This window comes from Choloepus didactylus, chromosome 17 (assembly GCF_015220235.1).
Source record: "Choloepus didactylus isolate mChoDid1 chromosome 17, mChoDid1.pri, whole genome shotgun sequence".
Classification (NCBI taxonomy): domain Eukaryota; kingdom Metazoa; phylum Chordata; class Mammalia; order Pilosa; family Megalonychidae; genus Choloepus; species Choloepus didactylus.
This window is the reverse complement of record NC_051323.1, coordinates 74,884,629-74,909,886: the sequence shown is the minus strand read 5'-3', so window position 1 is coordinate 74,909,886 and position 25,258 is coordinate 74,884,629. Positions and strand designations below refer to the sequence as shown.

The following is a 25,258-nucleotide window of genomic DNA, read 5'->3' as shown; positions in this document are numbered from 1 at the left end:
TGGTATAAGGTGTGAGATGGACATCCTCTTTCATTCTTTTGGAAATGGATATCCAGTTCTCCAAACACCATTTATTGAACAGGCTGCTCTTTCCCAGTTGCTTCAGCTTCACTGCCTTATAAAAGATCAGTTGTCCATAGATGTAAGGGTCTACTTCTGAACACTCAATTCGATTCCATTGATCAGTATATCTGTCCTTATGCCAGTACCATGCTGTTTTGAGCACTGTAGCTTTGTAATATGCTTCAAAGTCAGGTAGTGTGAGACCTCCCACTTCACTCCTCTTTCTCAAGACATTTTTGGCTATTCGGGGCACCTTACCCTTCCAAATAAATTTAGTTATTGGTTTTTCTATTTCTGTAAAGTAAGTTGTTGGGATTTGAATTGGTATTGCATTGAATCTGTAAATCAGTTTAGGTAAAATTGCCATCTTAACTATATTTAGTCTTCCAATCCATGAACATGGTATGTTCTTCCATTTTTTCAGGTCTTGTTCAATTTCTTTTAGCAGTTTCTTATACTTTTCTATGTAAAGGTCTTTTGTGTCCTTGGTTAAGTTTATTCCTAAATACTTGATTCTTTTGGTTGCTATTGTAAATGGGATTTTTTTCTTGATTTCCTCCTCTTGTTGCACATTACTTGTGTATAGGAACACTACAGATTTTTGCGTGTTGATCTTGTAGCCTGCTACTTTGCTGTATTCATTGACTAGTTCTAGTAGCTTTTCTGTAGATTTTTCTGGATTTCCTACATATAGAATCATGTCATCTGCAAATAGTGAAAGTTTTACTTCTTCCTCTCCAATTTGGATGCCTTTTATTTCTTTTTCTTGCCTAATTGCTCTAGCTAGAACTTCCAGCACAATGTTGAATAGCAATGGTGATAGTGGGCATCCCTGTCTTGTTCCTGATCTTAGAGGAAAAGCTTTCAGTCTCTCCCCATTGAGTGTGATGTTAGCTGTGGGTTTTTCATATATTGCCTTTATCATATTGAAAAAGTTCCCTTCTATTCCTATCCTTTGAAGTGTTTTCATCAGGAAAGGATGTTGAATTTTGTCAAATGCCTTTTCTGCATCAATCGAGATGATCATGTGGTTCTTCTGCTTTGATTTATTGATGTGGTGTATTACATTAATTGATTTTCTTGTGTTGAACCAGCCTTGCATACCTGGAATAAATCCCACCTGGTCATGGTGTATAATTCTTTTTAAGTGCTGCTGGATTCGATTTGCGAGTATTTTGTTGAGGATTTTTGCGTCTATATTCATTAAAGAAATTGGTCTATAATTTTCTTTTTTTGTAGTATCTTTGCCTGGTTTTGGTATTAGGGTGATGATGGCTTCATAGAAAGAGTTAGGTAGCTTTCCCTCTTCTTCAATTTTTTTGAAGAGATTGAGCAAGATTGGTACTAATTCGTTCTTGAATGCTTGGTAGAATTCACACGTGAAACCATCTGGTCCTGGGCTTTTCCTTTTTGGGAGCTTTTTGATGACTGACTCAATCTCTTTACTTGTGATTGGTTTGTTGAGGTCATCTATTTCTTCTTGAGTTAATGTTGGTTGTTTATGCTTTTCTAGGAAGTTGTCCATTTCATCTAAGTTGTCTAGTTTATTAGCATATAGTTGCTCATAGTATCTTCTCATTATCTCCTTAATTTCTGCAGAGTCAGTAGTTATATTTCCTTTCCCATTTCTGATTGCATTTATTTGCATCTGCTCTCTCTTTTTTTTTGTTAGCCTAGCCAGTGGTCCATCAATTTTATTGATTTTCTCAAAGAACCAACTTCTGGTTTTGTTGATTCTCTCTTTTGTTTTCCTGTTCTCAATTGCATTTATTTCTGCTCTAATCTTTGTTATTTCTTCCCTTCTGCTTGCTTTGGGGTTAGTTTGCTGTTCTTTCTCTAATTCCTCCAGGTGAGTAGTTAACTCTTCAATTTTTGCTCTCTCTTCTCTTTTAATATAGGCATTTAGGGCAATAAATTTCCCTCTCAGCACCACCTTTGCTGCATCCCATAAGTTTTGATAAGTTGTGTTTTCATTGTCATTTGCCTCGAGGTATTTACTAATTTCTCTTGTAATTTCTTCCTTTACCCACTGGTTTTCTAAGAGGGTGTTGTTTAGCCTCCATATGTTTGTGAATTTTATGAACTTCTGCCTTTTATTTATTTCCAACTTAATTCCATTGTGGTCTGAGAAAGTGTTTTGTATCATACCAATATTTTTAAATTTGTTGAGACTTGCTTTGTGACCCAACATGTGGTCTATCCTAGAGAATGTTCCATGAGCACTTGAGAAAAAAGTGTATCCTGCTGTTGTTGGATGTAGTGTTCTATAAATGTCTGTCAAGTCTAGTTCATTTATCATACAATTCAACATCTCTGTTTCTTTAGTGATCCTCTGTCTAGATGTTCTATCCATTGATGAGAGTGGTGTATTGAAGTCTCCAACTATTATTGTAGAGGTATCTATTTCTCCTTTCAGTGATCGCAGTGTTTGCCTCATGAATTTTGGGGCATTCTGGTTTGGTGCATAAATATTTATGACTGTTATGTTTTCTTGATGAATTGACCCTTTTATTAATATATAGTGTCCTTCTTTGTCTCTTTTAATTGTTTTGCTTTTGAAGTCTAACTTGTCTGATATTAATATAGCTACTCCCGCTTTTTTCTGGTTGTTGTTTGCATGAAATATCTTTTTCCAACCTTTCACTTTCAGTCTATGTTTGTCCTTGTGTCTAAAGTGAGTTTCTTGTAGACAGCATATAGATGGGTCCTGTTTTTTAATCCATTCTGCAAGTCTGTGTCTTTTTATTGGGGAGTTTAATCCATTTACATTTAGTGTTATTATTGTAAGGGCAGTACTTTCTACTACCGTTTTGTTTTTTGGAATTTACATGTCATATCTTATTTCTTCCTCTCCTTTTACCTTTCCTGATAATCTTCATTTCTGCACTTTTCTCCAACTCTCTCTCTCTCCTGTCTTTTCCTATCAGCTTGTAGCACTCCCTTTAGTATTTCTTGTAGTGCCGGTCTCTTATTCACAAACTCTCTCAGTGTCTGTTTGTCTGAAAATGTTTTAATCTCTCCCTCATTTTTGAAGGAAAGTTTTGCTGGATATAGAATTCTTGGTTGGCAGTTTTTCTCTTTCAGTATCTTTAATATATCATGCCACTGTCTTCTTGCCTCCATGGTTTCTGCAGAGAAATCTGTACATAGTCTTATTGACTTTCCCTTGTACGTGATGGATTGCTTTTCTCTTGCTGCTTTCAGAATCCTCTCTTTGTCTTTGACATTGGACAATCTGACCAGTAAGTGTCTTGGAGTAGGTCTATTGGGATCTATTCTATTTGGGGTACGTTGTACTTCTTGAATCTCTCATTTTCTGTCTTTTATAAGAGTTGGGAAATTTTCAGTGAATATGTCTTCTATTACTCTTTCTGCCCCTTTTCCCCTCTCTTCTCCTTCTGGGATACCCATAACACGTATATTTGTGCGTTTCATGTTGTCACTCAGCTCCCTAAGACCCTGCTCATATTTTTCCATTTTTTTCACCATCTGTTCTTTTGTGTGTATGAATTCAAATGACCTGTCTTCCAGTTCACTGATCCTTTCTTCTGCCTGTTCAAATCTACTGTTGTGTCCCTCCATTGTGTTTTTCATCTCCTCCACTGTGGCCTTCATTCCCATGAGTTCTGCCATTTTTTTTTTAAGTTTATGAATTCTTCTTTATGGTCAGCCAGTGTCTTCTTTATATCCTTCAGCTCTTTTGCTATATCTTCCTTCATTTCATCAAATTTATTTAGCATTATTTGCCTCCACTCCTGTGTCTCAGCTGAGCTATTAGTTTGTTCCTTTGGCTGGTCCATGTTTTCGTGTTTCCTGATATGGCTTGTTATCTTAAGTTGTCTAGGCATCTGATTCTCTTGATTAGTTTATTTTGGAGCTTGTTTTCTGTCTTTTACCTAGTGGTTTTCTTGTTGGTTGGCTTTGTTTTCTGGCCTCTGTTATTCAGTTCAGCTTATTCTAGACCTCTAACTTAGGTTCTATTTAGTTGATCAGAATTTTTCCCCTCTTGTTTTTTCTGTTTCTTGCTCTGCCTCTATGTAACCTTTTTGTGAGTGGGTCTCCTCAGATATGGCCGACCCTAGTCAGATTTTCCCAGTTTAGTGAGGCCCAGGTCTCATTGGGAGGGTATGGAGTTTTCCTGAGAATGAGACCCTCCTATGAGGCCTTTAGAATTGGTGCTTTTCCTCTCCTGTCCAGCAGGTGGCGCTGGCCAGCCCGCAGCTCCCCCACCAGTGTAAGGAGGTGTGGAGCCTTTAGTTCTGGTGACTCTGATCCTGTCGGGGGCGTGGCTGACTGAAGCCTGAATCTGAATTCCAGCCCCTGGGGTCTGAATTCCCAGAAGGAGGACTGCCAGTTGAGCTAGGCCTCCCTCCACTCTCCCAATCCTCAGAACTGCAGTTGTCTCTCAGGGGCACTATTCCCTTCTCCCCTCTCCTCTTTGGGGCCTCTCCAGGTAGATTCCTTGGTCAGCCTGAGTTGCCAATTAAAGACGGGGCTGGAGGCCTTCAGTAGTGAATACAGAATTCAAAGGCACTGTGGGTACTCTGTCTCCCCTCAAGCCCAGCCTAGTCCCTCAACCTGGGCTTTCCAATAGAAAATAACCACATATATTACTTTTAGATTAAAAAAAAAAAGTAGGAAAAAAATCAAGAAAAAGAAAAAAGGGAAAAAAAAAAAAAAAAAAGAGTCTCTTTTAAAGGTCTTTCCCCAGCCTGGAAGTTTTGTCAGTGTCAGAATAGAGCATTTAAAGATATGCTTTGGGCTATTGTCTGATAATTACTCTCCAACCGCTTCAGTTCCACCCCTGCCAGGGGCTGTTTAAATGCAAAAAGATAAGGGATCAGTGAGAAGCCAGAAGGGACAAAATGTAAGGGAAAAAAAAATGGCTTTTTTGGAGTCTGGGAATGGGTGCCCGCTTTTACGTGCCCCCACTTCTTGGAGCCCAGCCCTTCTTTAGCACCTCAGCTCCCAAAGTTAGTTAATTAATTTGTTAATTAATTCTGCAGTTGAGGCTGGTTTGAGCCTCCCTTCTTGCCCTCAGCAGATTGCTGTTTTTTGGTTTTTTTTTTCTCCCCCTTTCAGGGAGCCGGCAGCAAGACAGTCTGTGAGGTCTGGGTGGGGAGGGGCGCCAGACCCCTGGTCCGGGGAACTTACAATGTTCGCTGCGATCTCAGCTTTTCCTCCAATTCCAAACTTGTGTCCAATGTGTGACTGGTTACTGGAGACCCCGAAAACGCTGTTTCATGTAGTTCTTGGTTAACTGCCAGCTGCTCTAGTGGAGAGACGAAATTCTGCTCCTCACCACTCTGCCATCTTGCCCCACCTCCTCCAGCTCATTTATTTCTGCTTCAATCTTTGTTTTATCTTTTCTTCTACTTGGTTTTGGGTTAGTTTTCTGATCATTCTCAAGCCTCTTCAGTTGTTCACTTAGGTCTTTGGTTTTAGCTCTTTCTTGCTTTTTGATATATGCATTTAGAGCTATAAATTTCCCTCCCAGCACCACCTTCACTGCATCCCATAAGTTTTGATATGTTGTGTTTTCGTTTTCATTCATCTCTAGATGTTTACTGATATCTCTTGCAATTTCTTCTTTGACCCATTGGTGGTTTAGGAGTGTGTGTTTAACCTCCACATATTTGTGAAAGATCTGGTTCTTTGGTGATCGTTGATTTCTAGTTGCATTCCTTTATGGTCGGAGAAGGTGCTCACTCCCTCTGCCATCTTTCTGGCAGTCTCTCCTCCAATTTTTATGGGACATCTGGTGAAATTCTCACAGTGGGGAGCTAGAATGATAACAGAGGCTGAAAAGAAAATTTCAACTGTAAACACCAAGGGTTTTGGTACAAAATTGTAGAAGTATGTTTTATAGTGCACAATGTTTACTGCCCAGGACCTCTAATGCAATCATAATTTTTGAGAAATTATTATGGTTGCCAGACCTTCCTTCCAGAGACAGGGTGTTTTAGAATATAAAGTCACAATCCCTTGTGTTTGAGTCATTTAGTTACTGTATTCATTGACAGCTCTACACATGCACAGAGCAAAGTATCTCAAATCCATATTGCTGGTATTAACATGCCTTTGTTTACTTTATTTGAGATAAAATTCTAAGGCAAAGGATCTCCAAAGTTATAAATAATCCAACATTTCATGAAATGAGAAGTACTGTAGCCACATCAAATACAAACAACGTCATGAATCCAAGTAAGTACATCTTTTTAGACTTATTCATGTTCATCTTTTAAGGCCTAATTATTGTCTTAAATATCCAACCCTATTCTTTTGCCATTCTGTATCATTCAGGGACAACAGCAAATAGAGATATTAAAGAAGGAATTATCAAAATCCTCCATGCAACCTTCCATCAACTATGGAAGTCTATGATCTAAAGTAAATATCCTTGTGTTTGGAGTGATTCCTAAAGTGCACACATCAGACAGGTTCTCATGCTCTGGACACAGAGGACAAGATCCAACTTTGCAATTGTGCTCACCATTCCTCATAGGACAAGCCCCATGTAGCATAGTTACTTTCCATCGACAGCACCTGATAGATCAATGTGCATGCAAGCCCCAGTCACTGAAAGAAGCTGGGAAAGCCCTGCCTTCCCACATCCCTCCTACCAGTCTACCCTGCAGCCTCAGCAACCTTGCAGTGTTTGCACAGAGGAGCAGAGCAGAATTCTCCTTTTTCACTAGGGCTTAAAAACCAAACCAGAGAGGAAGAAGCTGGTTATATATGCCTAAAATGTGCAAATTAACCCTATCTGTAAAAAAATACGCATATAAATGTGGATTTTGTCTGCATTAGGGAGAAAATTGAAAAAGGGTAATTAGTTTTCAGGATGAGGCAGGTGTTTGTGCCATGTGAAAATATAAGACTATGAGCAAACAAATTTTCTAACAAACCTCATTGCCAATGCATTTTATAAGCCACACATTAAGATAAAACTTGATATTTTACCACATTGTCTTGATTGCCATCTGAGTTTGACAGGGCTGCTGTAATAAATACCACAGATATTTGGCTTAAAGAACAGCCATTTTTTTTTTTTTTTTTTTTTTTTTTACAGTTGTGGAGTCTAGAAGTCCAAAATCCTGGTGTCTGCAGGCCATGCTCCTCTTGCATCTTGTGTCCTGCTGGTGGCCGCTGGCAGTCACTCCCAAGCTCTGTCTCAGGACGATCAGTCTCCCTTAGGCCCCCACTTCCATGTCCAAATTCCTCTCCTTCTAAGGACGCCAGTCATACAGGATTAATGAACACTGGTTATTCTTGGCCTTCTTTTAACAGGCTCTTCGCTGATCCTTTTCACAAATGAGTTCACACCCACAGGACTGGGGGTTGGGACAAGAGCACACTTTCTGGGAGATTTGATTCAGCCCCCAAAACATCATTCTCCTGCACAATGATGCATAATGCCCACTTGACAACATAGTATGACAAATGTATTTAGCAAAATATGTGTATGACTAAAAATATCTGTATCAAACAATTCAACAATATCTCAGAAACAGGGTGCATTTGTCGTCTATTGTGTTGAAATCATTCGAATATACCCTACAGGACTTTCTACCAATGTCCCCAGAGTGTGTGGGGGTCACGAGCACAGATTACTGTGTGTTTCTGCAGATTACTCTCAGTAAACCTTGTGAATATCAGCTTTATCATGGTTTTGAGTTTGAAAGTCACATCCTTGCAGACACTTACTGAGTGCTTTGTGTCACCCAGGATACGTGGGTTCTGGGGCCCTGCCAGCCTGCTCATTGTTGGGGGCTGGCTTTCTCCTCCCTGGTCAGTTTTCCCCTTCTCCTGGGGGCTAGAAGAAAGGTCTAGCCTTGGCCTTGCATCAAGATAAAGGGTCAGGACACTGAGACCATCACAATCTTCAAGAAAAGGCTGAAAATATAGCTCACACTCTCCACAGGTTGCTGCAGTCATTTAGTGCAACTCATTTCCATCCAGAGGTGGTCACACGCACGTCTCCATGGTCCCACGGAAAGGGGATGACCCACCCCATTCACCCTTGCACCTTTATTTTGACTACAATAAATGAGAAAATCAGATTCCTTCTGCTTAAGAAACAGATTGAGCGGCAGGCCCTCTGCGACCCTCCCAAATACAGGCTCAGAGTGTGCATGTGTGCAGAGTAGGTGCTGGCATTTTTCCATATTCTGCTCAGTTAGAAAGCCACATGCTTCCAACATGGTCAAAGTCAGTCTTTGTCGTCATGATTCCTGAGCGATACAGAAATTTTGCTGAAAAGAAACAGAATGTGCATCCATCTCCCTTTAATCACTCCCAACTGACCAATTACACAACCATCCTTGGTCGTGCATCGTTTAATACAGTTCATAGTAGAAGATAACCATGAGTAATAAGGGAAGGGCACTTTTCAGTTTCCACGTTAGGTCAAGAAATATTCTCCCCCTTCCTCACACACAGCCATCCTGTGGGCCAGCATCTTTCTCATCAGTCCCAAGATGAGAAGACCAAGTCCCACAGAACTACACTGGCCACGACCACAGGGCTTTCATTCAAATTTGGAGTGGAACATGATGTCCTGTGCTCAGTCCCTCAGAGCAGGCCTTGCAAATGGTAAAATTCAGAAGGAAATCCTGCAGATTCAATGAAAGATTAACCACAGCAAAGGTTTATTTTCTCATAGGTTATGTCCAGACAGAGACCTTGCAAAATACTGAATATACATCAAGTTCAATTAAGCCAGAGGATAGCATGGCTAAAATATTTGGTAAGTAGCTTCCTTAGGTGACACATTTCTGGTTTATTTGAATGGAATGGCAATCTTCTCTGTGGTTTCCTCCCAGTTAACCTATTTTTTGCTCTGAGGGGATGGAAAGTACTTTGCTTGAGGCAAGAATCTGTCCACCTCCCAGGAAATTAAGCAGCAGGTAGAACATAATTGCTGTGACTTGACAGGAGGTTGGTCCCCAGTGCGGGTCCCTGCCCAGCAGCATGAGCATCGCCAGGGGTCATTAACTGGACCCTGTCAGGCCCCCCGTCAACCAGCTGAGTCACGTCTGCCATGATCAAGGCGCAGAGGGGATTTCTGCGCAGGTTAGAGACAGCTGGGCTGTGAGGCTCAGGCAGACCTTCCTGTGGGCTCTGCCCTAAAGGAGCAAGAGACGCCCCTGGGGATGTGGCCACAAAAAGCCTCCCTGGTCTGCTGCCCTGATCAGTCTGTGGTCTGCGGTGGGGCCTTTGCATCAGGAGTTTTCAAGCCCCCCAGGTGATTCTAGGGGGTCTCAGTGCCTTAGTTCATACTCCTATTTCATATTTGAGAAGATCTAAGCCCAGGGAAATCCTCTTTAGCAGATAGCTGAACCCAAGCAGAAAGGTCCAGCGAAACACACAGATGTTTGCTTAAGGAAGGGTCCGATTTCCAGTGAAATCTCTCCTGTCTGCCTGTGCTGTGGGGTCAGGGGTCAAGACTCCGGATCACCTTTGGCGTGAGAAAGGTCTGCGAGGAAGTGTGAGCCCTGATGCTTCTCTCTGGGTCGGAAGATGTTGAGTGGGAGAGGTTGGGAACCCAGAGCGAAGCCTGCTGATTCCTGCTTGAAAAGGGGACATCTCGACATGTGATGTGGGCCCTTTCCCAGGAGCTGCCTCCTCTCAGGAATTCTGGATTTGCTTGTCTTCCATGGGTGCTATGTAAGAGGCATCTGTACATCTGCTTTGACTGACTGACATGACAGACTGACTGATAGATGACCCTGGTTGAATGAATGAATTGATCTAGAAGCTCCTGCCATTCCATTCCGCAGGCTTTTAGAGTTGAATGTCTAGGAATCAGAGGACTTGTTCTTGTCCTTGCAGGTGACCCCAATCTCTCTGAAACCAGCCCCCATGTGTAGTAGGGTTTTAGTGCCTCTGAAGATGTGTGTCTGGTTCGGGTTTGGGAGGCTCCATCTCCCGAGGATCTGCTCACCTGCACAGGCCATCCCAGAGCTGGCCTTGGCCCAGTTAGGTCACCACTGCAGTGCTGGGTTCTGTTTGAGCAGCGTTTTCAGGAACCATGGGTCAACATGTTCATTAAGGAAACAGCTGGTAATGAGAACTCATTTTCCTAATGACTGTGTTAATATTTTTGGAGTCATATATTCCTAATGCAAGCATCTATTCTATTAAATGAGTAGTCTACCCACTAAAATTCCAACAGCCTTTGAAACGGGCTCAGAAGAAATACTAAATCTGTGTGATTACTGTTGATATCTTTCTGCAACTAATAAAGGTAACCTGTCTGGGGAAGTAAAACTGCTCTCAGCACATAGAGGGGGACACCTGGAAGCTTTAAAAGGCAACGTTGATTTAGTGTGCGTGTGTGTGTATGTGTGTGTGTATTTAAATGTAACGATGAGGTATTAGCAATGATTGTATAAACAGAGAGCTTTCTAAATTTATAAACTCTGTTATGCTTCGTTTCTGCCCCCACCACCTCACCCAATTTTTATGGGACAGCAGCTGAAATTCTCACAGAGGGGTGTTGGAATGACATCTGAGGCAGAAAAGATTTTTCAACTGTAAACACCAAGAGGCTTGGAGCAACGTTTGTAGATGTATGTTTTTTAGTGGGCTGAGTTCTCTGTCCAGGACAAATAGTGCAATCATAATTTTTCAAAAATGATGTAGGTAGGTGGAGCTCCCTTCCCAGAGAGGAGCTGTTTTAGAACATAAAATCACATATCTCTTGAGTTTGTGTCATTTATTCACTGTGCTGCTAGACAGCTCTATGTACAGAGCAAAGGATCTCAGTGCCATAGTGCTGGTATTAACATGCCTTTGTTTACTTTACTCAAGATGAAATTCTAAGGCAAAAGGTCTCTGAAGTTACAAATAATCCAAAATTTTATGAAATGCAAAGTACATCAGCCAAGTCAACCACAAACAACGTCATGAATCCAAGTAAGTACATCTTTTTAGACTTATAAGTGCTCATCTTCTAAGGCCTATTCATTGTGTGAAATGTCTGACCACATCGTTATGGCATTCTCTAACCTTTTGGGACAATGGGAAATTGTGATGGTAATGAAGGAATTGTCAAAATCCTCCGTATAATCTTCCATCTCCTATGGAAGTCTATGTTCTGACTTGTAAATATCCTTGTAATTGGGGTGATCCCTGAAGTGCATGGGTCAGACAGGTTCTCATGCTCTGGACACAGTTCAGAAGACACGATCCACTTTGCAAGTGCGGTTTTCCTTTCCTGGTAGAACAAGCCCTGGCTGGCTTCATTACTTTCCATTCTGCAGCACTTGCTGGGTCAAGGTGCATGTGAGCCCCAGTCACAGATGGGACTCAGGAAAGCCCTGCTTCCCCACGTCCCTCCCCATCACCCCACCCTGCAGCCACAGCCACTGTAAAAGCTTTCCACGGAGGAGCAGAGCAGACTTCTCATTTTCCACTGGTGCTCAAGAGGCGAAGCAGAGAGGAAGAAGCTGGTTATATTTGCGTAAAATGTGCAAATTAACCCCATATGTACAAAATACAAGGAAACGTTTAAATGTGGACTCAGTGTGCAGTAGGAAGAAAATTGAAGAAGGGTAATTAGCTATTAGGATAAGGCAGGTTTTTGTGCCATGTTAAAATTATAAGACTGTGTATGTGTAAAAATATTTTATAACAAACTAGCATTGCCAATGCACTGTATATATACCACACAAATACGATAAAACTCGGTGTTTTATGCATAGTCTTGATTGCTGTCTGAGTTTGACAGGGCTGCTGACAGAGCAAAATTCTCCTTTTACACTAGGGCTTAAAAACCAAAGCAGAGAGGAAGCTGTTTATATATGTGCCTAAAATGTGCAAACTAACCCTATCTGTAGAAAAATACACATAAATGTGGTCTTTGTCTGTATTAGAGAGAAAATTGAAAAAGAGTGATTAGTTTTCAGGATGAGGCAGGTGTTTGTGCCATGTGAAAATATAAGACTATGAGTAAACAAATTTTCTAACAAACCTCTTTGCCAATGCATTTTATAAGCCACACATTAACATAAAACTCGATATTTTACCACACAGTTGATTGCTGTCTGAGTTTGACGGGGCTGCTATAATAAATACCCCAAATATTTGGCCTAAAGAACAGCCATTTTTTTCTCACAGTTGTGGAGGCTAAAAGCCCATATTCTGATGTGGCAGGCCATGCTCCTCCTGCGTCTTGCATCCTGCTGGTGGCCGCTGGCAGTCACTCCCAAGCTCTGTCTCAGGATGTCCAGTCTTCTTTGATCTCTGTCTTGGGCCCCCAGTTCCATGTCCAAATTCCTCTCCTTCTAAGGATGCCAGTCATATTGGATTAAGGAACACGGATTTTCTTTGACCTTCTTTTAACAGGCTCTTCTTAGATCCAGTTTACAAATGAGTTCACACCCACAGGACTGGGGTTGGGTCCTGAGCATATTTTCTGGGAGACGTGATTCAGTCCCCCAAATGACTTTTTCCTACACAACGGTGTATCATGCTCATTTGACAACATAGTATGACAAGCATATTTAGCAAAGTGTGTGTATGATTAAAAATAAGTAAAGATTGATCAATGTCTCAGAAACAGAAGTGCACGTTTGTCATTTATTGGGCCAAAATTCATACCTGAAATCATTCGACAAAGTACACCATACAGACCTTTCTACCTATGTCCCTAGTGCATGGGGGTCATGAGCACAGATTACTGAGTGTCTCTGCAGATTACTCTCAGTAAACCTTGTGAAGATCAGCTTTATCATCATTTTGTGTTGGAAAATCACATCCTTACAGACAATTCTGAGTGCTCTCTGACACCCAGGATAGGTGGGTGCTGGGGCCCTACCAACCTGTTCATTGTTGGGGGGTAGCTTTCTCCTCCCTGATCAGCTTTCCCACTCTCCTGCAGGCTAGAAGAAAGGTCTGGCCTTGCACTTGTGTCAAGATACAGGGTCAGGACAGTGAGACCATCACAACCTTCAAGAAAAGCCTGAAAATGTAGCTCATGTTCTCCACAGGTTACTGCAGTCATTTAGCAGAATTTATTCCCATCCAGAGGTAGCCACGTGCAGCATGATTCCAGAATGAAATGAAAATTTTGCTTTCAAAAAACTGGGATGTGCATCCAAGTCTCTTTTATCAGCCCCAACTCACCAATGACAGGACCGTCGTTGAATGGGCATCATTTACTGCAGTTCATAGTAGATGATAATAGTGAGTAATAAGTGTAGGTTACTTTTCAGATTCTACATCAGGTGAAAAACATATTCTCTCCGCCCTTCTTCACACACTGCCATCCTGTGTGCTGGCGCCTTTCCTACCAGTTCCCAGACAAAGACCACGTGCCGCAGAACTACACTGTCCACAACCGCAGGGTTCAAATTTGGCATGGAAAGTCTTGTCCGATGCCCAGTTCCGCAGAACAGGCCATGCACATGCTAATCATTCAGAAAGCGTGAAGATCTAATGAAATATTTAACCACAGCAATGGTTTATTTTCTCCTAGGTTATCCCCAGCCACAGACCTTGCAAAATACTGAATTTGCATCAAGTTCATTTAAGCCAGAGGATAGCATGCTTAAAATATTTTGTAAGTAGCCACCTCAAGTGAAACATGTATGCTTTATTTGAATAGAATTGCAATTTGGTCTTGTGGTTTCCTCCCAGTTAACCCATTCTTTGCTCTGGGGGGATGGAGAGTGCTTTGCTTGAGGCAAGAATCTAGTGTCCACCTCCCAGGAAATGGAACAGCAGGTAGAACATCATCACTGTGACTTGACAGGAGGTTGGTTCCCAGAGCGGTTCCCTGTGCAGCAGCCTGAGCATTACTCAACCAGCTGAGTCACGTCTGCCATGATCAAGACGCAGAGGGGATTTCTGCACGGGTTAGGGACAGCCGGACTCTGAGGCTCAGGCAGACTTTCCCCTGGTCTCAGCCCTAAAGGAGCAAGAGGCGCCCCTGGGGATGTGGCCACAAAGAGGCTCCCTGATCCTGCTGCCCTGATCAGTCCTTGGTCTGCAGTGAGGCCTTTGTTTCACGAGTTCACAGCCCTTAAGGTGATTTCAGGTGTGACTCACTGGTATAGTCCAGGTCCTTCATTTCACGTTTGAGGAGATCTAACGCCCAGGAAAGTCCTCTTTATCAGAAAGCTGAGCCTGAGCACAAAGTTTCAGACCCGCAGTTGTGTGCTCAAGGAAGGGTCCAATTTCCAGTGAAGTCTCTCCTGCCTGGTGCCTGTGCTGTGGGGTCAGGGGTTGAGCCTGAGAATCGCCTTTGGCCTGAGAAAGGGCTGTGAGGAAGTGTGAGCCCTGATGCTTCTCTCTGGGTCTGGAGCTGTTGGGTGAGAGAGGTTGGGATCCCAGAGTAATGCCTGCTGATTCCTGCTTGTAAAAGGGACATCTCTACATGTGATATGGGCCCTTGCAGGAGCTGCCCCCTCTCAGGAATTCTGGGTTTGCTCCTGTTCCATGTGTGCTGAAAAAGAGGCTTCTGTACATCTGCTTTAACTGGCTGCCTGACTGATAGATGACCATGGTTGAATGAATGAATTGATCCAGAAGCTCCTGCCGTTCCACTCCCCGGGATTTCAGGATTAATGTCTAGGAATCAGAGGACTTGTCCTTACAGGTGACCGCCATCTCTGTGAACCAGGCCCCCATACGTAGAAGGGAGTCAGTTCCTCTGAGGATGTGTATCTGGTTTGGGCTTGGGAGGCTCCATCTCCCGAGGACCCGCTCGCCTGCACAGGGCGTCCCAGAACCGGCCTTTGCACTGTTAGTTCATGACCACAGTGCTCGGTTCTGCTGAGCAACAGGACTTGGTTGTCAAAGTGTTCATCAAAGAAGGCCTAGCAATGAAGACTCATTTTTGAATGACTCTAACTATTAATATTCTTGGAGTCACGTATTCCCAACATAAACATCTATTCTATAATGAGTAGACTACCCACTAAAATTCCAACAAACTTTGAAAAAGGACTCACAACAAATACTAAATCAGTGTGATTGCTGTCAATATTTTTCTGAAGCTAGTAAAGGTAACTCGTATGGGGAAGTAAAACTGTTCTCAGCACATATAGATAGACACCTGATAGCTTTAAAAGGGAATGTTGATTTGGTATATATATATATATATATTACAATATAGTAATGAAGTATTATAAATAGTTGTATTAACTGAAAGCTCTCTGAATTTATAAAATCTGCAATGCTTCCTTTCTACTCCCAAACCTCCCCCAATTTTTATGGACAGCAGCTGATATTCACACAGAGGGGTGTTGGAATGACAATAGGGGCAGAAAAGAAAATTTCAGCTGTAAATACCAAGAGGTTTGGAGCAACATTTGTAGATGTATGTTTTTTAGTGGGCTGAGTTCTCTGTCCAGGACAAATAGTGCAATCATAATTTTTCAGAAATGATTTAGGTAGGTGGAGCTCCCTTCCCAGAGAGGAGCTGTTTTAGAACATAAAATCACATATCCCTTGAGTTTGTGTCATTTATTCACTGTGCTGCTAGACAGCTCTGTGTACAGAGCAAAGGATCTCAGTGCCATAGTGCTGGTATTAACATGCCTTTGTTTACTTTACTCAAGATGAAATTCTAAGGCAAGGGGTCTCTGAAGTTACATATAATCCAAAATTTTATGAAATGCGAAATACATCAGCCAAGTCAACCACAAACAACGTCATGAATCCAAGTAAGTACATCTTTTTAGACTTATGAGTGCTCATCTTCTAAGGCCTGTTTATTGTGTGAAATGTCTGACCACATCCTTATGGCATTCTCTAACCTTTTGGGACAATGGCAATTTGAGATGTTAAAGAAGGAGTTGTCAAAATCCTCCATGCAACCTTCTACCAACTGTGGAAGTCTATGGTCTAAAGTGTAATTTTCCCTGTGTTTGGAGTGATTCCTGAATTGCACATGTCAGACAGGTTCTCATGCTCTGGACACTGTTCAGAGGACAAGAACCAGCTTTGCAAGTGTGCCCGCCATTCCTGGTAGGACAAGCCTGGTGTAGTGTAGTTACTTTCCATCGACAGCACCTGTTAGATCAATGTGCATGCAAGCCCCAGTCACTGAAAGAACTTGGGAAAGCCCTGCCTTCCCACATCCCTCCTGTCACTCCACCCTGAAGCTTCAGCCATTGTGAGTAATAATTCAGAAGGAAATTCTGCAGATCCAATGGAAGATTAACCACAGCAAAGGTTTATTTTCTCATAGATTATCATCAGCCAAAGACATTGCAAAATACTGAATATGCATCAAGTTCATTTAAGCCAGAGGATAGCATGGCAAAAATATTTTGTAAGTAGCTTCCTCAGGTGACACATTTCTGGTTTATTTGAATAGAATTGCAGGTTTGTCCATGGTTTCCTCTCAGTTAACCTGTTCTTTGCTTTGAGGGGTGTATTAGTTAGGGTTCTCTAGGGAAGCAGAACTAACAAGAGATATCTGTCAATACAAGATTTTATAAAAGTGTCTCACACAACTGTGAGAATGCACTAGTCCAGATTCCACAGGGCAGAATGCACGAGTTCAAATTCCATAGGGCAGGCAGCAAACTGGCAACTCTGATGAAGATGTTCGATGAACTCCTCAGGAAACTTTTTGCTGGCTAGCCAAAGAAGTGAAGGTTCTCTCTCTTTCTCCCTTTAAAGTCTTCAACTGATTGGATTAACATAGCTCATTGAATTCTCTCATTGTGGAAGACATGCCCTTCGTTGATGTAATCAGTCACTGCTGCTGTCAATTGATTGATAAACCAGCCTTCTGGTTTATTAACCAGCCACAAATATCCTTGCAGTAACGGTTAGGCCAGTGCTTGCTTGACCAGATACCTGGACACCATCACCTGGCCAAGTTGACACATGAACCTGACCATCAAAAGGAGATAGAACATGCTTTTCTTGAGGCAAGAATCTAGTGTCCACCTCCCAGGAAATTAAGGAGCAGGTAGAACATAAACTGTGTCTGGAAATGACCTTCATTTCCAGTATGTGATTCCTGCCCAGTAGCCTGCGCATTGCTGGGGTCTTATTAAACTGGACCCTTTCAGGCCCCCCCTCAACCAACTGAGGCACCTCTGCCTCATCAAGGTGCCCAGGAGATTTCTGCGCACATTAGAGGGGGCCGGGCTCTGAGGCTCAGACAGACCTTCCCCTGGTCTCAGCCCTAAAGGAGCAAGAGACACCCCTGGGGATGTGGCCACAAACAGACTCCCTGGTCCTGCTGCCCTGATCTGTCTGTGGTCTGTGGTGGGGCCTTTCCATCAGGAGTTTTAAGACCCCAGGTGATTCCAGGTGGGACTCTCTGATCTAGTCCAGGTCCTTCATTTCGCGTTTGAGAAGATCTAAGCCCAGGGAAGTTCTCTTTACCAGAGAGCTGAGCCTGAGCAGAAAGGTCCAGACCCACAGCTATGTGCTCGAGGAAGGGTCCAATTTCCAGTGAAATCTCTCCTGCCTGGTGCCTGTGCTGTGGGGTCAGGGGTCAAGACTGAGGATCACCTTTGGCCTGAGAAAGGGCTGTGAGGAAGTGTGAGCCCTGATGCTTCTCTCTGGGTCTGGAGCTGTTGGGTGGGAGAGGTTGGGAGCCCAGAGCGATGCCTGCCAGTTCCTGCTTGGAAAGGGGACATGTCTACACATGATATGGGCCCTTTCCCAAGAGCTGCCCACCCCCAGGTATTCTGGCCTGCTCCTCTTCCAGGTGTGCTGTCAAAGAGGCATCTGTACATCTGCTTTAACTGACTGACATGACATGACAGACTGATTGATAGATGACCCTGGTTGAATGAATGAATTGATCCAGAAGCTCCTGCCATCCCACTCTGCATGCTTTCAGGGATAACTGTCTAGGAGTCAGAGGACTTGTTCTTGTCCTTGCAGGTGACCCCAATCTGTCTGAAACCAGCCCCCATGTGTAGTAGGGTTTGAGTCCCCTGAAGATGTGTATCTGGTTCTGGTTCGGGAGGCTCCGTCTCCCGAGGACCTGCTCTCCTGCACAGGTTGTCCCAGCGTCGGCCTTGGCTCTGTTGGGTCACCACTGCAGTGCAGAGTGCTGTTTGAGCAGCGTTTTCAGGGACCGTAGATCAACATGTTCATCACAAAGGGACTGGTAATGAGGACTCATTTTCCTAATGACTGACTGTTAATATTTTTGGAGTCATGTATTTGTAATGCAAGCATCTATTCTGTTAAATGAGTTGTCTACCCACTAAAATTCCAACAGCCTTTGAAAAGGACTCAGAAGAAATACTAAATCAGCATGATTACTGTCTATTTTTTTCTGCAGTGACTAAAGATAATCTGTATGGGGAAGTAAAACTGCAGTTAGCACATAGAGACAGATACCTGAAAGCTTTAAAAGAGAATGTTGATTTAGTACCTATATATTTTAAAAGTACAACAATGAGATATTACCAATAGTTGTATAAATAGAGAGCTTTCTAATTTTATAAAATCTGTTATGCTTTATTTCTACCCCCACAATCTAACCCCAGTTTTATGGGATAGCAGCTGAAATTCTCACAGAGGGTTATTGGAATGACATCAGAGGCAGAAAAGAAAATTTCAAGTGTAAACACCAAGAGGCGTGGAACAACGTTTGTAGATGTATGTTTTTTAGTGGGTTGAGTTCACTGTCCAGGACAAATAGCGCAATCATAATTTTTCAAAAAGATTTAGGTAGGTGGAGCTCCTTTTCCAGAGAGTAACTGTTTTAGAACATAAAATCACATATCCATTAAGTTTGTGTCATTTATATACTGTATTCATAGACAGCTCTAATTATGTACAGTGCAAAATATCTCAGTGCAGTACTGCTGGTATTAATATGTCTTTGTTTACTTTATTGAAGATGAAATTCTAAGGGAAAGGGTCTCCAATGTTACATATTATCCAACATTTCATGAAATGAGAAGTACATCAGCCAAGTCAGTTGCAAACAACGTCATGGTTCCAAGTAAGTTCATCTTTTTACTTATATGTGCTCATCTTTTAAGGCCTATTTATTGTGTGAAATGTCTGACCACATCCTTTTGGCATTCTTTAACTTTCTGTGACAATAGGAAATTGAGATGTTAAAGAAGGAATTGTCAAAATCCTCCATACAACCTTCTATCCAGTATGGAAGTCTATGGACTAACTTATAAATATCCCTGTAATTGGAGTGATCCTTGAAGTGCACGTGTCAGACAGGTTCTCGTGCTCTGGACACGGTTCAGAAGACGAGATCCACTTAGCAAGTGTAGGTCACCATTCCTGGTAGGACAACCCCAGGTAGCATAGTTACTTTGCACTCAGCTAGATCATATCCCTGCGGGGCCCAGTCTTCCCACCCCTTCCTGTCTCCTGACTCTGCAGCCTGAGCTACTGTAAAATATTTGCACAGAAGAGAGGAGCAGACTTGTCCTTCTGCGCTGGTGTTCAAAAGGTGAGCATAGAGGAAAAAGATGGCTACAGATGCATAAAAATGCAGATTAGCTCCATATGTACAAAAATATAGGGAGACACTTAAATGTGGACTCTACATAGGAAGAAAATGGAAAAAGGGTAATTAGCTATTAGGATAAGGCAGGTTTTTGTGCCATGTTACAATTATAAGACTGTGTATTAGTAGACAAATTTTATAACAAACTAACATTGCCAATGCATTTTATAAGCCACACAAATAAAATAAACTCGACATTTTACTGCATAGTCTTGATTGCCATCTGAGTTTGATAGGGCTGCTATAATAAAAACCACAAATGTTTGACTTAAATAACAGCCATTTTTTTCTCACAGTTGTGGAGGCTAAAAGCCCAAATCCTGGTGTTGGCAGGCCATGCTCCTCCTGAGTCTTGCGTCCTGCTGGTGGCCGCTGGCAGTCACTCTCAAGCTCTGTCTCAGGACGACCAGTCTCCCTTGGTCTCTGCCTTGGGCCCCACTTTCATGTCCAAATTCTTCTCCTTCTGATGACTCCAGTCATACAGGACTTTTTTTTAAATTTTAACTCACATTTATTTAAATATAATATTTTTCCTAGACAAATGAAAGTACTTATAAGCATGTTTATAACATGGGAGACTTAAAAATAAATGAAATGTGTAAGTATTTTAGGCAAAATTTAACAAATATATTAGACAAATTGACTTCATGCTTACATTTAGCTTTAAGGGCACAATAAAATGAATATTTGAAAAGGATGAAAAACTGCTATAAAACATTCACATTTGCATCAGTAATAAGTCACATTTCCTTTGCTGATGTTTTATGAAAGCTATATAAAAATCTAATTTAATCATTGACCACATATGGTAACATTATTTGCAAATGATGCATATTTTTGTCAATAGAGATGTTTCTTTAACTTTTAAATAATATAGCACATGAATCAAGAACATAGCACATTTATTTATTAAACAAACATGCAAAACATTAAAACGTGAATAATTCATGCACTTTTATGCACAGATTTAACAAATTATATTGCTATTAATCAAAATAAATGTCATTTAAATTTCTCATGGCATAGAAAAATCTCTATCACAGTCTATCTTGTTCCTTTACAATTTATTGACCAATGGCAGTTCTCTTCTTTTTTTAGTTGGAATATATAATGGATGTTCAACAACTACAAGTCATATGTAGGTATTTTGCCTACACTCTAATTGGAAATGAGTTGATTTCAGTTTTTCTTGCAGTAAAACATTTCCATCTGTGTTGTAGCCAACAAAAATTTCTAATTAAGGGTGTTATCAGCAATAATATGTATCATCATGAGATGTTTTTCTTTAGGAGGAAGAGAGGTTGAAAAGGAAATGTAGCTCTGTTTATAAACTGGGAACGCATGTGGTAAGGAGAGCAAATGCCAATGGAGGCAGAGGCAGGGAACATCCTTTGAAAGCTGGTGAGAGAACACACCCTGAAGAGGCAAGAAGGCAGAGGACTCACTCGTGGTGCAAAAAACTGAAATTCATCACTCAAAAGAAACAGCATCTACAGCAGTGATGGCACTCTTATATCAACAAACTGCCACTGCTTTTCAGGACTAGTTTTTAATTTCCATGTCAGTATGCCTAAAATCAGGACTGAAGAAATTAAGCTAACTGGCAACCTTCTGTCTGAATTCATTCATAAACACTATGGAAGAAGAAAGGGAATAACATTAATTCAAACCTCCTCCAAACCAGAGAAGAAAATTCACGCTCACTCTAAGTGCAGACTTCTTGGTTGTGGTTACTAAGAAACATGCCACAGTTCTTTTTCAGTTTCTCTAAGATACATTTGAGGTGTTCTATTTTGAGAGGCTAGTTGAAAGAGACTAATCCTTTTATAAAAACCTCTATAGACCAATATTGGTATTTATTATTTGGGGGAAAGGAAGTGAAAATTTGTTAAATTTTTTAATACAAATATACTTTTTTCAGAAAAAAAATAGAACAAGGAACAATGTTATTTGCTTTCTGATCCTTGCTTTTCTGATGTCCTTTAAACAACGAAATGGCAAAGAACATCATACAGGTTAAATAAAAGAGGCAAACATGCTTGAAAAGCTGTTTAGGTGCAAGTAGGCACAAAGATTATGAATCACAGAGCACAGAATCTTCGAATGAAATCATACCAAAACTGCGATACATTTGCACTGACATCATGGGAAAGTAAGTGGTTGGGAAGGCAGCTGCTGGTGCCCTGCATGGCCGGCATGTGCGGGGCCAGGGTGAAGGGGATGTCTCAGGAGCTCAGCCTTCCACAAGCTGCTCTCCAGAGTCTGGCCAGCCTTGTTTTCCATCTCAGGGCCTGCTACGGTCACACTGGACGAATTATCTTTTCTGGTCTCAAAAGGTTGGTTGCCATCCACTTCTGAAGTGTTATCTAACCTGCTGCCATTCTTTGCTCATTTGCTGTGTCTCCTAAATGGACACATCCATCTGCTTCTGTCTCTGGTGTGGAGGGCTTTTTAGATTCGGGAGGCTTTCTGAAGTGGAACGTTGTTGTGGCTGCTGCTGCCTGGGGCTCTTGCAGCAGTCCGGCGCCACACCAGCACCGGAGCCCGACACCCGAGCCTGACACCCCACCTCTGGGGTCAAGTCACGCTGGGTACCCCAAGACCGCGGCAGGCAGGGGAGCCTCACTCCCTGCCCCCACCCACCCAAGCTGCTCCCCCAAGCCTCCTGGATTAAGGAACACTGATTATCCTTGGCCTCATTTGAACAGGCTCTTCGGAGATCCTTTCTACAAATGAGGTCACACCCCCAGCACTGGGAGCATGTTTTATGGGAAATGTGATTTGGTTCCCAAATGTCTTTGTCCTCCACAATGGTTGTATCTTGCTCATTTGACAACATAGTATGACCAACATATTTAGCAAAGTGTGTGTATGTTTAAAAATACCTATTTCTAATGATTCTCCAATGTCTCAGAAACAGAAGTGCACATTTGTCATCCATCGGGCCAAAGTAGTCATACTGAAATCATTCGACATACGCCGTACAGGCATTTCTACCAATGTCTCTAGAGTGTGTGGGTGTCAGGGGCACAGATTAGTCAATGTCTTTGCAAATTACTCAGTAAACCATGTGAAGATCAGCTTTAACACTGGTTTTCAGCTGGAAAGTCACATCCTTGCATACAGTTCCTGAGTGCCTGTAACACCTGGGAAAGGTGGGTGGGGGGCCCTACCAAGCTGCTCATCATTAGGGTAGCTTTCTCCACCCTGGCCAGCTTTCCCAGGTTGCTGCAGTCTTTTAGCACAATTCATTCCCATCCAGAGGCAGCCACGTGCGTGTCAGCACTATTCTTACAACCACTCCTGGTCATAGAGAAGGTCACTGACCCACCCCATCCACTCTTGCACGTTTATTTCATCTACAGTAAATGAAAAAATCAGACATTCCTTCTGCTTAACAAACAGATCAAGTAGGTACAGTGGCAGACCCACCGAGCACTTCCCAAATATGAACTCAGAGTGTGCATGCTTGCAGAGTAGGTGCTGGCATTTTTCCATCTTCTGCACAATAAGAAAGCCACATGCTTCCAACCAGGTCAAAGTCATTCTTTGTTAGCATGATTCCTGAATTAAATAAATATTTTGCTTTAAAAATTTGGTATGTTCACCCATCTCCCTTTTATCACCCCACCTGACGAATAAAACAACCGTCTGGAATAGATATCATTTAGTGCAGTTCATAGTAGATGATAATGGTGAGTAATAAGGGAAGGGTGCTTTTCAGTTTCCACATCAGGTCAAGAAATATTCTCTCCCCCTTCCTCACACACAGCCATCTTGTGCTGGCATCTTTCCCACCAGTCCCCAGACGAGAAGACCAAGTTCCACAGAATTTCACTGACCACAAGCACAGGGCTTTTTATTTTTCAGTAGAAATCCATGTCCAATGCCCAGTCCCCTGGAGAAGGCCATGCAAATGCTAACCATTCAGAAGGAATACCTGCAGATCCAATGAAAGTTTAACTACAGCAAAGGTTTATTTTCTCATAGGTTATGCCCAGCCAAAGACCTTTCAAAATACTGAAGATACATCATTTAAGCCAGAGGATAGCATGGCAAAAATATTTTGTAAGTAGCCTCCTCAGGTGACACATTTCTAGTTTATTTGAATAGAATTACAATGTTATCTGTGGTTTCCTCCCAGTTAACCTGTTCTTTGCCTTGAGGGGATAGAAAGTGCTTTGCTTGAGGCGAGAATCTGGCATCCACCTCCCAGGAAATTAAGCAGCAGGTAGAACATAATCGCCAGGACTTGATAGGAGGTTGATCCCCAGTGCAGGTCCCTGCCCAGCAGCCTGAGCATCGCTGAGGGTCATTTACTGGACCCTGTCAGCTCCCCCTCAACCAGCTGAGTCACATCTGCCATGATCGAGGCGCAGAGGGGATTTCTGTGCAGGTTAGAGACAGCCAGGCTGTGAGGCTCAGGCAGACCTTCCCGTGGTCTTGGCCCTAAAGGAGCAAAAGACGCCCTGGGGGATGTGGCCACAAACAGGCTCCCTGGTCTGCTGCCCTGATCAGTCTGTGGTCTGTGGTGGGGCCTTTACTTCAGGAGTTTTCAAGCCCCCCAGGTGATTCTAGAGGGTCTCAGTGCCTTAGTTCATACGCCTACTTCACATGTAAGAAGATCTAAGCCCAGGGAAGTTCTCTTTAGCAGAGAGCGCAGCCCGAGCAGAAAGGGCCAGACCCACAGCTATGTGCTCAAGGAAGGGTCCAATTTCCAGTGAAATCTCTCCTGTCTGGTGCCTGTGCTGTGGGGTCAGGGGTCAAGACTGAGGATCACCTTTGGCCTGAGAAAGGGCTGTGAGGAAGTGTGAGCCCTGATGCTTCTCTCTGGGTCTGGAGCTGTTGGGTGGGAGAGGTTGGGATCCCAGAGCGATGCCTGCCAGTTCCTGCTTGGAAAGGGGACGTCTCTACACATGATATGGGCCCTTTCCCAGGAGCTGCCCCCTCTCAGGAATTCTGGGTTTGCTCCTGTTCCATGTGTGCTGTGAAAGAGGCCTCTGTACGTCTGCCTTGACTGCCTGACTGCCTGACTGATATATGACCATGATTTAGTGAGTGAATTCATCTGAAACTCCTGCCATCCCACTCCGCAGGCTCAGCGATTGCTCTCTGGGAGTCAGAGGACTTGTTCCTCCCTCTCAAGGTGACCTCAACCTCTTTGAAACAGCCCCCACGTGTATACAGCAGTGTGTGCATCTAAACGTGTGTCTGATTCAGTTTTGAGAGGCACCCATCACCTGAGGACCCGCTCGCCCTCACAGGGCACCCCGGAGCCGGCCTTGGCCCTGTTAGGTCACCACTGCAGTGCTGGGTGCTGTTTGAGCAGCATTTTCAGTTCTCCTAGTTCAACATGTTGATCACAGAAGGGGCTGGTAATGAAAACTAATTTTCCTAATGTCTCTGACTTAATATTTTTGGAGTCGTCTATACCTAATGTATGGATCTATTCTATATAAGTGAGTAGTCTACTCACTAGAATTCCAACAGCCTTTGGGAAAGGACTCAGGATAAATACAGAATCAGTGTGATCACTGTCAATATTTTTCTGCAGCTTGTGAAGGAAACCTGGGTGGAAAAGTAAAACTGCTCTCAGCAAGTAGAGGTAGACACCTGAAAGCTTTAAAAGGGAATGCTGATTTTGTGTGTGTGTGTGTGTGTGTGTGTGTGTGTGTGTGTGTGTGTATAACAATGAAGTATCAGCAATGGAGTTATAAAAAGATTTTCCTG

The 25,258-nt window shown here is 42.6% G+C and overlaps 1 protein-coding gene and 1 pseudogene across 1 annotated transcript in view; one reads left to right on the top strand and one right to left on the bottom strand.

The window, feature by feature from the left end:
• LOC119512148 overlaps nucleotides 1-25,258 on the top strand; it is a 237,717-nt gene that overhangs the window by 142,825 nt on the left and 69,634 nt on the right. Inside the window, exons 14-20 of the mRNA XM_037806639.1 lie at nucleotides 6,163-6,267; nucleotides 8,729-8,812; nucleotides 10,879-10,983; nucleotides 13,547-13,630; nucleotides 15,633-15,737; nucleotides 18,896-19,000; nucleotides 23,519-23,596. Of these exons, the coding sequence (XP_037662567.1) occupies nucleotides 6,163-6,267; nucleotides 8,729-8,812; nucleotides 10,879-10,983; nucleotides 13,547-13,630; nucleotides 15,633-15,737; nucleotides 18,896-19,000; nucleotides 23,519-23,596 (666 nt within the window). The remainder of the gene's footprint in view (nucleotides 1-6,162; nucleotides 6,268-8,728; nucleotides 8,813-10,878; nucleotides 10,984-13,546; nucleotides 13,631-15,632; nucleotides 15,738-18,895; nucleotides 19,001-23,518; nucleotides 23,597-25,258) is intronic.
• Nucleotides 21,603-22,780, bottom strand: LOC119512780 (annotated as a pseudogene).